Here is a 13,639-nt window from a genome sequence, read left to right on the forward strand (position 1 = left end):
CCAACTATTCAACTCTGGGATTTTCAGATGGGTCATAATGAGACAGGCATCAAGAACAAAGAGGAGGGGGAGGGCAGAAGGTTGCTGCCCCACTCTGGGACAGGGTGACCTCTACTTGAGCAAAGGAAGCAGGAACTAGTATGCTGATTGCCAGATAAACTGTTCAATGAATTTTCCCAGTTTCTCCCGATTCTCTTTGGAGATGAAGGTCTCAGAAAGTTGGAAAACGGGTTCCATTTTCCCTGGCAGTTCTTGCAGTACCTGGAACAGAGATCAAGGTCAGGTAAAAAGGTCAGCACTCCTACACCCTGGGGGCAAAAGGTAATCTTTATGGAAACAGAAACTCCCATCCAACCTCACAAGCATCAGCTAGCAAAATGGAGAAGGAACGGTGGAATTAGCATCACCCCCATCAGTGGCACAAAATGGTGCAGAAGATGCCACTGTGGGGTTGCTGCTTTCAGCAGCCATGTGACAGCCTTTTTGTCATCTGGTGTCGTCCATGAAAAAACAGGCTGCTGGTGAACATGGTGAGTTATAAGCCTGACCACCTGTGGATACGTTCAGAAGAAAGAAAAAACAACAAATAAAGGAGACTGGTTGGAAATCCAACATTTTCTTGTTTGCCAGATGAAATTGTATAAGGTTCACCTTGAAGTGATAAGTGGCAAGCCTGTATATATTATTCTTTTCCAGTGGCTGAAGCTACTGAGCAGTAGCATTTTCCCCCTCAGGAAGTAGAGATACAAGACTTTCTGTGGTGAGGCTGGGCTTTTACCCCATTCTTAATCTGTTTCTCTGGTCAAGGCTCGAGGTGGATTTAACTACATCCAGTCCAATGAAACACTTAAATGGCACTTAATATGCACAAGTCCTTCAAAGCCACATTTTAACTCTGTGGGACTGCTTGTTACTGTTAGGCTCTGCTAGTTTTTAAACTTGTAAAAATGTATTCAAACTGTAATTGGGGGGGGGGGCAGTTTATACAACTGCCCTACTACACAGAGCTCCAACCGGATGGCTGCATTGCAAGTGATGTCCCACAGGGTTACCTGCATGCTGCAGCACAGATAAGGGGCGCTGTGAGCTATATCAAAGGTCATCCTGGGAGTTGGTGGAGAGGCTGAATTTTGAGCCCACATCTCCTAATTCAACACCAATCGGATAAACTGCACTAGAGGGACAGGATCAAGATGATGGGATCTTTAAACCATAGGGAAGGGAAGGAAGCAATACTGAAATCCAAAACTGCCTGTGCCTTTTATTGTTACCATGAGGACTGGGAAATTGTTCTCTTTTAAAAAAGAGTGGGATTCTTGGGGATTTTAGGAGGGGAGATTAAAGAACTACGATCAGACAAGGAGCCGAATCTTAGGCCCATTCTGAAACAGCAATCTAGAGTGAAATGGAATTAACTAACGAATTAATTAATAACAAGCATTTGAACCATGCTTTTAGTGTTCAAAGCATACGTCATCCTTACAACCATCTCATAAGGTATGCTGGTGGTATACTCATATTGCAAATGGAGGTGGGGGACTAAAGCAGGCAAAGCCACTTTAAGGCTACTTAATGATTTTAGGGCAGAGATGAGATTTCAGTTTCCATCTCCTGGATTTCAGCTCATCTTCTAGACCCACACAATATCAGGGATGCAGAATGAGAACCAGGGGAAAGGCAACATTAACATCAGGGAGCATTCAGGGATGTGAATTTCAACAGCTGACAGTGCCAGCGTGTCAGGAAAGCATCAGAGGAGGAGTACCCTTACCCCCAGTTCTTTATAGATGGAGATGGAGACAGCAGCCAGAGTCTTGTTGGCACATTCTAAAAAAAGGGAAAACATCATAAAATGAGACTGGGGGAGAGAGAAAAAAGAGGGTCTGTTTTTCAGAGGAATCTTGTGGCAACAAGTGGGGGGAAGGTGGCACTAGGTGGGCGGCACTGGCTGGCATAAGCTGCTTTTTTGGGTGTCTGCCAAGTTCTGAGGGGGCAAATGGTGGAAATCAGTGCAGTTTTATAGGCGTACTGGCACTTTGTTGAAAAAAACAAAACAAGCACTTGATACTGGGAGAGCATGCCATAGCTGAGGCACTGTAACTGAGAAGGTCCTGTCCCTTTCAACTACCTATCTAAAAGAGATGGAACGGGACCCCCAAAACTCTCAAGGCAGCAGAGAATCTTCTGTTCATCACACATTAAAACAAAAGCTTTCCAAGCCATTCTGCACAGAGAGTAATAAGGAGAATCTGCCACACAGCAGGCATTTTGTTTCTGTGTACATGAAACATTCATAGGGTTGGGGGGAAAAGTCTTCATACCATTACCCACCACCACCAAGAATTCCATGCAACTCAAAAGCATTACCTTCTGGACTATTATATCATCATCTCTCCTCATGGTAACAGTCTTCTCAACACTCTCAAATCTCTGTGTAGTGGGACTTATCAAGGACAAATTGGGAGAGGGGACCAAGGCAGCTGAGAGAACCAGGATCAAATGCCAACTTTTTAAACTGATCAACAAGATTGGTATGAGCTGCCCACAATTCTCTTGCCATTGAATCCTCTCCACGCCTTCAGACCTACCAAAAGAACAGTCTTCGTTCGCCTTCCTCACCAAGAACTGGTGCAGCTTCTCCATGTACTGCGACTCTGTTGGGGGAGGGGAAGCATATATAGTTAGAAAAGCACCAGGGAGGACCCTCCAATCAGCAGGCCAGCCTTTCCAATGTCACTAACAAGTCTCTAACATCACTAAAGAAGATCTATAGGCAAAAACTTGCAAGTCAAATATCACCCAACTCTGCCTATCTATGAAATGCAAATTGCAGGCTTGTGCAACCTCAATTTGCATCAGGCCATGCACAGAAGGGAGAGACAGTTTAAGCCATCAATCTATGCTTGATTTTGCTAATTTAAACCATCTCCGCACTCTGCTATTAGCATTTTTAAGAAAGTATTCTTTAAAAACAAATTTCTCCTTTAAAATGCACCTCAATGCATACTGAGGCTGCATGCCCATGTAATGTACATTTTCTAAAAGAATAGAGAAACATGGTCTTCATCTGTTTGCTTTCCCCCCTAAACATCATACTGGGTCAACATTTAAATACAAAACAATAGTAGGACATCACATCAAAGGAGGGGCAAATAGTATCTCAGACTGCATTTTTCCTTTATTGGAAAACTAGGAGTAAGGCTCGTTGTGGGAAGAAATATAACGAGCTCTAGAAGGAAGCTCCAGGTGAGTGTCCCGGCTGTGGCTGGTGGGGTGGCAGAGGGAAGGGGAAAACAGAGGGAGGCAAGCCATTTTTATTTCCTTCTTCGCTATAAGGCAGGGCTGTCTCAAGTCATTTTGCTGCCCCAAGTGGTTAGTATGGGAGGACAGCCTCATGGTAACAGGCATGGCTCCCTCCACCCCTAACTTATGTTAATTTGGGGCTATGCAGCTGCAGCTGAGGTAGAAAAGCACCTCCTCCTATGCCATGTCTTCTGGGTTCCAAGAGTCTGGAAAACAGCCAGTTACAGGATTGCCAACTCTGGGTTGGGAAATACCTGTAGATTTGAGGGGTAGAGCCTGGGGAGGGCAGGGTTTGGAGTGGGGAGGGACGTCAGCAGGGTATAATGCCATAGAGTCCACTGCCCAAAGCAGCCATTGTCTCCAGGAGAACTGATCTTGGTTGTCTGGACATCAGTTGTGATAGCTGGAGATCTCCAGGTGCCACCTGGAGGTTGGCTTATGTTAATTTGGGGCTATGCAGTGACAGCTAAGGTAGAAAAGCACCTCCTCCTATGCCATGTCTTCTCAGTTCCAAAAGTCTGGAAAACAGTTCCGTAGCCAGTTACAGGGTTGCCAACTCTGGGTTCGGAAATACCTGTAGATTTGAGGGGTAGGGTTTGGGGTGGGGAGGGACGTCAGCAGGGTATAATGCCATAGAGTCCACTGGCCAAAGCAGCCATTGTCTCCAGGAGAACTGATCTTGGTCATCTGGACATCAGTTGTGATAGTTGGAGATCTCCAGGTGCCGCCTGGAGGTTGGCTTATGTTAATTTGGGGCTATGCAGTGGCAGCTAAGGTAGAAAAGCACCTCCTCCTATGCCATGTTTTCTGGGTTCCAAGGGTCTGGAAAGTGGTTCCATAGCCAGTTACAGGGTTGCCAACTCTGGGTTCGGAAAAGGGAAAATGATGTGCTGTGGCTGGGGAACACGGTGGTTTCTGGGAGATCTCCAGGCCCCACAGGGAGACTGGGATATGTATTTTACCTCAAGACTCCCAACAGCAACAGCAGACTGTTTAGAATGTTAGAGGCAAAGGCCAATCAGGCCACATATGCAAATGACCTCTGTGTTCTGACTGGCTATGGGGGGGAGAGGAACAGCAAACTGTTTAGAATGTTGGAGGCAGGACTCAGGCAACGCAGCCAGTGGACAGGGAGACCCTCTGAATAACAGATCATTCAGCCAACCAATTTCGGAGTGTGTTGGAATGTTCAGGGGAGTCCATGACCAAAACAGAATCTCTCCATATATATTTGACTTTTGGTGTCCCTCCTGGACACGCTTCCACAGCCTTTGGCCCGCTGAGATGCTGCTCTCACAGTCTCCCAATCCCATGGCTGCACTGGTTCGCTGTGTTGGCTCGGCCCCGCCCACTGAGCCGGTGGGCAGCATTTCGCCCTCAGTCTAGAGGGAGCCGGCGAAGGGAATGGACGCTCTACTGAGAGAGCAGCAACCCTTCCACGGGGGAGAAGAAGGCAGACGTAGGGAGCAACGGCAAACAGGGGAAGCACTCACCTTCGCTGCCCCTTGCAGCCCCTCTCCCTTGGCCACAAGGCCTGCACCGCAGAGAAGGCTGCCCCAGCACCTTTCAAAGGCTCCCCCACCTTCCTTCAGCAGTGGCGGCAGCGCCAGGGAGGGTCTGGCCTAGAGGAAACGGCTCCTGGAAAGCTGGACTCTCTCCTAAGGAAGACAGTTCTCTTGGCTCCTGTGTGAGACTAACTGTGACTAACTGTCTCCTCAGTGGCTATTGGTAGGCAAGCAAACAACCAAGCTTGCTTCTGTGAGAAAAAAAAGTCCCCCCCCCCCCGGCTTGGCCACTTTCCTGTAACAATAAATTTAACACGCCTCTCACTCCTTTTTGGCTCCGCCATGGCTGGCTGGCTGGCTAGCTAATGAGGTGGGCCAGTGACCATCAAACCATTCTCTTCAGCCCCCTGCAGTGCAGCTGAGATTCCCCTAGGGTTGCCAATCTCCAGGTGAGACCTGGAGATCTGCTGTTACAATTGATCTTCAGATGACAGAGATCAGTTCCCCTGGAGAAAATGGCTGCTTTGGAGGGTAGACCCTATGGCATTATCCCCTCCTGAGTCCTTCCACACACACCCCAATGCTGCCCGCCACAGGATCCACCCCCCAAATCTCCAGGTATTTCCCTAATCAGAGGTGGAAACTGTGCTTCTCCTCAGTGCCTGTTGCTAGGCAATCAGGTTCTGTCACTAAAAGACCCTTTCCACACCTATTTTGGCCTTTTGGCGAAAACTCATTAGGGCCACTCCTGATAGGGTTGCCAACTCCAGGTGGAAAATTCCTGGAGAGGGGTGGAGCCTGGAGAGGGTGAGGTTTGAGGAGGGGTGGGACCTCAGACAGGTACAATGCCATAGACTCCACCCTCCAAACCAGCCATTCCCTCATTGGGGACCACTGTTGCCAGTCTCCAGCGGAGGGATGGAGATCACGCAGTATTACAACTGCTCTTCAGATGGCACAGATCAGTTCCTCTGGAGAAAATGGTGGACTCTGTGTCATTATACCCTGTTGAGGTCACCACAGCGAATTGGTGCTGAGTGCCCAGGGCCGGGGCACTCTCCCAGAGCCCCTTTTTCTAGAGCTTGTTGTATTTATTTCCACAACGGACCTTAATCCTAATCTCTCTTTATTATAAAGCGCTGTTCGTGTCCCTTTTGCCTCAACGTTCCACATGCCTCCACAGCCTCTCGCTTCCTCAACTGCTGGTCACAAAGGTGTCCCTGCCCACTGGCTGCATTGCCTTCGTCCCACCCTGCCTCTCACCCGCAGTGCGCTGAGAGCCGCTGGACAGCCAGGACGCTCCAGCGGGCGGATGGTCCGGAGGCTGAGCCCCATAATGGCAACATCGCGGTAGCGCTGTGCCCTTGCTCACCCGAGAACTACTCCCTTGCTCACCGCCACACCCCCACCACCTCGGGCACTCACTGGGAGACGGCAAGCTGTGGCGGCCAGGAGCCACCGCCCGCACCACGCCCTCCCTCAGCCTGCAAGCCCCACAAGGGATTCTGCTGCCGCGCACTAGGAGGCCGCGCACTAGGAGGCCTGCTGCCACTAGGAGGCCGCTCAACCCGCACACCCGAGAACTGCTCCCTCACTCGCCCCCGCTCCACCACCGGGGGCCGCAGCGGTGAAGAGGCGGCGGCGGCAGCTTGATCGCCCTCCGTGCCCAGCAACGGATCATGGCCCCACCACGCCTGCGGCGGCTGCCTCTCTTCCCAGGCCCCACCAGGACTCCCATCTTCGCCACCACTCGCATCCTGGGAACCGCGGCACTCTCCTTCGCCAGGGCATCCGGGGGGGGGCCGCCTCCGCCAGCCTCTCTAGGGCCCGTTTCATCTCTTTCCGCAACGAGCCTTGCAACTAGTTATATATAATTGGAAAATAAATTACATTCAACCCTACAGCCCCAGGATAGTTTGCCAACAAACAAACTCTTGCAATGGCAAACATAACAGTTCCTAAACACTACAGATGAAGCGGGATACAGCATCATATAAGAAGATACAATACAAAACTACTTTAAGCACAGTCCAATTATATATTAAACATGAGCATGCAGAACAGCAGCTGGTAATTCATACACTCCAGGACAGGACATTCCTGATTAACTGTTTGTCTGACACCACTGCAGTTTTGTGGGGTGTGGTCCAGGCTGTGCTCTCGCTTTTGAAAGACCAAGGAAGCATCCTAATAAACCAATTCCACATGAACTGGACCTTATTATCCTTTACAACAAACAGAGGTTCTGTAGCAGATAAGTTGATATGCAGGAAGTGTTCACCCAAAGACAAAGTCTGGAAAGCTTTGCTCTAAGGGTCCAATGGGAAGCTATAATCTGTTTTAGTATTGCCGTATCACGGAACAGCATGCAAAGTCTTTGCCAAAACAGAATCCATCGGGGTATGCACATTAAAAAAATGGATTATTTTGGAACCAGACTGGAGAGACCATGCTTTTAGTTATCACCCATTTTCAGGACTCTCCTTGCCATTTTCAGGACTCTCCAATTTTAGAAGCCAGGTCTTCCAACAGAAAATACTGGCCCTAGCTGGAGACGCCACCAAACACCTGTTTCATGGACCAGCTTCTTCTCTCTCCCTCTCGGCTCCTGAAGCATTCTTGAAATTCTGGGAGATAAACTTCATTACTCCCAGAATTTGGGAGTGTTCTGGGTCATTTTGGGTATTCCCCAGCAGACAGAGAACAGCTAATCTCCAGTTTATTTTCAGCTTGGGTATATCTGAGTGCACACGCCTAGAATCAATACAAGCATTCTGACACGTAGCAGAAGGACAACACCAGCTGTCCTATATAGCACCCTCAAAAAGCTAGCTGAAATACATCCAAAATCATGTATTGATGGAATATTCAAGAGGAAGATCAGACACTTACAGAGATAGCCAGAGATATATTTGCATCAACAAAGCTACTCAAAGGATAGGGGTTTTTTTCCCCGTTCAGCCAGATATAGTTTTAGGGAAAAGTTTCTCCAAACACTGAAAGAAACGTGTCTGGCTTTGTCTCATTAATTTGTATTCTATAAGCTGTTTAGGATTCCACTGAAGAGAATAGTGGGGTAAAAGAACTTGGGACAGAGTGAACCTTCTCATAACACATTAATGTTGCAAGAGGGGAACTTCGCAGCAGGCAAAGGGGCTTACCTGGCTGGGGGCACTCTGACTCCCCAAGGAAGACCAGAGTTCTCCTCAAGGTCTTCAGCAAGGGGCCCAGAAGGCAGCAGAGAAACATAAAGGCATCCATGCAGTTTTCCTGGTGGCTTATCTGGGGGGGGGGGGGGGGGAGAGGGGAGAAGAATGGATAAGGTCAGGCATAAAGAGCTTCCCATAAGAACTCCAAAGAGAAACAGGTTCCTAACAACTGGGAATTTACATTACTTGTGGATCACCAAAACCCAATCTGCCACAACCATTCTGTGGGTGACTTTTGTTTCTGGTCGTCAAAGATTATTACATTGCCCCCACAGTTTTCTATCTGGCATGCCAAACAAAGCAAAAAGGCTTCTAAATAGTTATTGTAGATTCATGAAAACGAACACATTTACACGAAAAAAAAAGAGCGGTGACTTGTAGCACAAGCTGTGCAATCGAGCCCACACCACCACATGAAGAAACGTGTGCAACACACCATTCTTTTGAATAATATGTATGGGACCAGTTTAATAGGCCAGCTTGTCAGTACTCTGAATGGAGAACAATATGCGGTTCTGATAGAGGGCAGACTAATGCAGGTAAATGTCTTGAATATGAAGTGCCACTTTTCAGCAGGGTGGGGAAAATAGCCATGAAAACAGGGGAAGTTTTGCACATCCCCAGAGGAATCTACACGCATTGAGAAAGACAAGCTTGAATAAGCATCCATGTGCCCGGGAGATGGCAGTGCACTTCCAGAAGTTTGAGATGGGAAAAAAGATAAGGGGAAGAGCCAGACAGGAGTCTCAGTGCAACAAGCGAGAGAAGCTCAACGGGCCCATCCTCAGCCCCAGCCGGCTAATTACAGAGAATGTTGCTCCCCTTTCAAAAGCACAAGAGAAAAGGTTTTAGAGCTGCAGCCCACACAGCTGGCATTTGAAGAGACAGGTTGTGAACTTAGAATGTGTCATGTGAGTGCCGAGAAACAAAAGAAGCAGGAATTTATATGGTAATTGGATGTTCCTTTTTACAATGGGGATGGGAAAGGAAGGGGGAGGCTTCCTTCCCACGTGGAGCCAGACCTAGGAGGAGAGTGCAGCGGTCCCCCAGAATGGCAGGGAAGCCTGACCAAATACCCAGCAGCTGACTCTTCCCCACATCGTCGCCAGCAGGACACCCAGGGGCATTTTTTTCCTTGAGGAGCACCTCTGGTGGAGGCGGATGTTTGAGATCCCCACCCCAAAATGTGACAGTTGAACAAAGGCACAGGCAAGCTGATGTTCTCCTGACACGCAATTAGGAAAGTAGGAAATGGCATGGCAGACTGATTCCGCTGACTTCATAGTGAGACGACATGTACTCAGTCATACCATCTCACACCCAGGACTTGACTTATTTTTAATCTATTTGCAGGGCTCTTCTACCTTTTAACAGTTGTACAGAAGAACAAGTTTCAGCAGGTACAGGTTATCATATGGAGATAGAAACAAACACACCAGATAAATTTCCCTGCTTCATACAACTGCCTCTTTCATACAGCTACTGAAGTCGCGCTGTCCCCTTAGCACAATCTTTTTCAGAGTCCTGATGTATCAAGCAAAGAGTGATACTGGAGACCATGGGCTCTTCTGCACTCTCATTTGCATCGCTTGGGTGCCCCACTTCTTCCTTCTATTTCTTTTCTGCACATGTTTCGCTTCCTTTAGTGGCTGCTTCAAAATTACATCACTGTTATCTCTGGCATACTTCACTGCATAGTGTAATATCGAAGCGACCACTAGAGGAAGCAAAACATGTGGAAAAGGGGGGGGAAACCCTGAAGCAATAGAGGCACACAAGCAACAAAAATCAGAATGCAGAAGAGTCCCATGCTCTGCCTGACTGTTCCCTATCAAGCACATGGGCCAGTGGGAGAACAGTGTGGGGTGAGATATGCTGGGCATTTGGTAGAAAACAGAAGTAGTGGAACCACAGCTATCTTGGCAGTTTTGTGAGACTTCCAGCTTCTGTCCAGGCCACTTACCTGGTCACCACTGGCAAGTAAAACCCAACTCCAGGTGACCCAGCCTCGACGCTTTTCTGAACAGGAAAGGAGCTGGGCCAGAAAGGGAGCTGGGTGTTCAGCTGGCTCTATTTCAGGCTACCAATGTGCTACAACGGGCTTAGTGTAAGTACATTTAGGCTTGTAGGAGTGTAATTTTGGGTAAGTTATTTGCACATCTGACTTTGACCTGCTTCCTGTCCCTGCTGTTGATAGGGTATGCACAGAGAAACAGTTCTCCTTCCCTCTCTCAATTATCTGCTGCAACCAAGACTTCACAATAAGTAGCAAATCTGACTTCTGCATTTTGTTAAAACACAGACAGAAGTTACAAGGCCTTGTGGGAAGGTAAAGAGACTTAAAAGTATTAGGACAGGCTCTATAAGAACTCTAAGGATTACAATGCAGTATCCTACATCACTATCTTTGCTCCCCTTCTTTACACATAAAATTACACAAAACAGCCAACTATAAATATCTGCTTATCGTTATCAGGCCACAGAATTCAGCTTTCTGGATACAAAATGACTTATTTAAAAAGCCACAGGGCCTTGCACGCCTCTAGAATTACGACAGTCTTGCTACTGGAGTGAGGAGGGGAAGAGTGATTAGTTGGTGAAGCCAAGGAAGAGGCCCTGAGAGCAGAGGGATTTCTGTGACGCAGAGGTCATTTCGGGGGGGAACACGGGGGAACGCAGTTCCCCTGGGTGAGGTATGGGGGGCGGGGCACATGACGAAGCCCCGCCCCCTGCTTCCAGCCGCCCCGCTTCCAGCCCTCATTCAGCCAGGAGGAGGCAGGAGAACATAAGAACATAAGAGACGCCAATGTTGGATCAGGCCAAAGGCCCATCCAGTCCAACACTCTGTGTCACACAGTGGCCAGAAATACCAGTGCCATCAGGAGGTCCAGCAGTGGGGCCAGGACATTAGAAGCCCTCCCACTGTTGACCCCCCCCCAAGCACCAAGAAGACAGAGCATCACTTGCCCCAGAGCCCCTATCTATACCTTGTGGCTAATAGCCACTGATGGACCTCTGCTCCATATGCTTATCTAATTCCCTTTTGAAGCCGTCCATGCTTGTAGCACCCACCACGTCCTGTGGCAGTGAATTCCATGTGTTAATCACTCTTTGGGTGAAGAAGTACTTCCTTTTATCTGTTCTAACCCGACCGCTCTGCAGTTTCATGGAGTGCCCACGAGTTCTTGTATTGTGAGAAAGGGAGAAAAGTACCTCTTTCTTTACCTGCTCTTTCCCATGCATAATCTTATAAACCTCGATCATGTCACCCCTCAGTCGTCTTTTCTCCAAGCTAAAGAGCCCTAAGCGCTTTAACCTTTCCTCATAGGGAAAGTGTTCCAACCCTTTTATCATTCGAGTTGCCCTTTTCTGCACTTTTTCCAAAGCTATAATATCCTTTTTAAGGTGTGGTGACCAGAACTGCACACAGTATTCCAAATGAGGTCTCACCATTGATTTATATAGGGGCATTATTATATTGGCTGATCTGTTTTCAATACCCTTCCTAATAATCCCCAGCATAGCATTGGCCTTCTTTATTGCAGTCACACACTGTCTCGACATTTTCAGTGAGTTATCCACTACAACTCCAAGATCTCTCTCTTGCTCAGTCTCTGCCAGTTCAGACCCCATCAATGTGTATTTATATTTAGGATTTTTGCTGCAATGGGCATCACCTTGCACTTGGCCACATTGAACCCCATTTGCCATGTTGACGCCCACTTGCCCATCTTTGACAGATCCCTTTGGAGTGCCTCACAATCCTCACTGGTTTTCACCACCTTGAACAACTTTGTATCATCCGCAAATTTAGCCACTTCACTGCTTACTCCCATCTCCAAATCATTTATGAACAAGTTAAAAAGCAGTGGACCAAGTACTGATCCCTGCGGTACCCCACTGCTTACCACCCTCCATTGAGAAAATTGCCCACCTACACTCACTCTCTGTTTTCTATGAACTAGCCAGTTTTTGATCCATAAAAGGACTTGTCCTTCTATCCCATGATTTTTGAGCTTACTTAGGAGCCTTTGATGAGGAACTTTATCAAAAGCTTTCTGGAAGTCAAGGTAAATAATATTGCTTCCTCCCCGCCTCTCCCCACCCCTGCCTGCCTGGGGCCAGGGAGGGCCTTGGCGGGGCTTCCTCGCACTCCCGCTGGCCTTGCAGGTCCACCGCCGGGCCCCTGATGTCAGGGGGTGTGGCATATGCTAATGAGTTATGCTAATGAGTTCCCCTAGCTCTTTTTCTACAAAATGACCCCTGCTGTGAGGGTCCCACATTCAGAATGGCCTCACGGTACTTTGAAGCACTGCTTCCCAGCCTCTTCATCATAGTCACTGTCACTGTCTTCAAAGTCATCCATGGCCTTCCAAAGAAGCTTCCTGGTGAAGTTCTTCTGTGTCGTGTCACACACCAAGCGATCGCTGGCCACCTGCATGCAACAGAAACATCCACAGCTTTCAGCGAAGGAAAGAAGGGATGGGAGATCCTGCTGCAACCACTAGGTCTAAACTAGTAATACTCAAAGGGTGTCCTGGGATAAAAGAATAAAATGTATCTACTTAGTAAATACATGTATTAAATCAAAGACTCTTGTGAACTCAGATGTTGCCCACTGCTTCCCTGTTCTGGTCTTGCCTCCTTCCAGATTATTCCTTGGGGGGGCGGGGGGGGGCGGGTTGCTTCTTTGATACGTAATTCAATTGATCCCAAGCCAGGGTTGCAGCAGAATAGTTGAAAATGCTGCCTGGGGTGCCTCTCGGTATAATCTGCTCTGGGCTTATCTCATTCTTGGCACATCAGTGCTTCCTGCAAAAATACAGGATGGGCTCCTCTAGGGATGTCATCCTTACTTTTGGATTCTCAGAAAACCTTTTTTCAGATGCAAGAGCATGTTTCTGATTTTCATTCACATGACAGAAAATATTCCTTTGCTATCTGAACCTTGGGGACATGCTGGCCTCACTATCGCCACACAGTCTTCCTGACTGGAGATTCAGCGAAGCTGAAATGCCACGGTGATGCTGCTTTTCTTACCATACTCACTCCCCCTTTTCCCAATGAATGGCTTTTCCTACCTCTTCTGCGACCAACAAGCCATCCTGGATCAGCTTGTCCATGGCAATCTGGCAGTAATAATACACAGACTGGCACGGCTGGGAGAAAGCAAATAAATTTATCAGAGGCAGGAAAGGGCTTTGCGATCCAGCTCAACATAGGTCTGATTCACAGAACAGACACCAAACTGTGTTCAAGATGACTGGACTGCCTTTCTAGAATGTTTCTGCGATCCGGCATTCTTTCATTTTCAACCCCTCTTTTGATCCAGCCATAGCTAAATCCCCACAGAGTGAATTTATCTTGATTAAAGAAATTTCACCACTGAAATCTTCTGGCACGTAAAACTGCTTAACTTTTGTTGGATCGTGCCTACAGTATTTTGGTCTCTGTTTACTGTATACAGTTTCTGTGGTCATACATGTAACATACATTACCTGATCGAGTATAGCTTAAATATGTAAATCAACTCAAGTGAAGAGTTTGATGCAATATCATTGAAATACAGCTGGAAGGGTCTTTATTTACCAGCTAATCTAACTTCCTGCTTGTTCAGGAAAC

General features: G+C 47.8%; 1 protein-coding gene across 1 annotated transcript; it reads right to left on the reverse strand.

Moving 5' to 3' along the window:
• Positions 1-135: 135 nt before the first annotated feature.
• Positions 136-13,152, reverse strand: GPAT2 (glycerol-3-phosphate acyltransferase 2, mitochondrial). The gene is made up of 6 exons (XM_015406933.1): positions 13,099-13,152; positions 12,321-12,452; positions 7,970-8,090; positions 2,589-2,654; positions 1,772-1,827; positions 136-261 (listed from the first exon to the last, which is right to left on the reverse strand). The coding sequence occupies exons 1-6, from the start codon at positions 13,138-13,140 to the stop codon at positions 136-138; spliced, it is 543 nt and encodes a 180-aa protein (XP_015262419.1). The 5' UTR covers positions 13,141-13,152.
• Positions 13,153-13,639: the final 487 nt, after the last annotated feature.

The sequence above is a fragment of the Gekko japonicus genome, unplaced genomic scaffold (genome assembly GCF_001447785.1).
Source record: "Gekko japonicus isolate JY-2015 unplaced genomic scaffold, Gekko_japonicus_V1.1 scaffold1373, whole genome shotgun sequence".
Taxonomy (NCBI): domain Eukaryota; kingdom Metazoa; phylum Chordata; class Lepidosauria; order Squamata; family Gekkonidae; genus Gekko; species Gekko japonicus.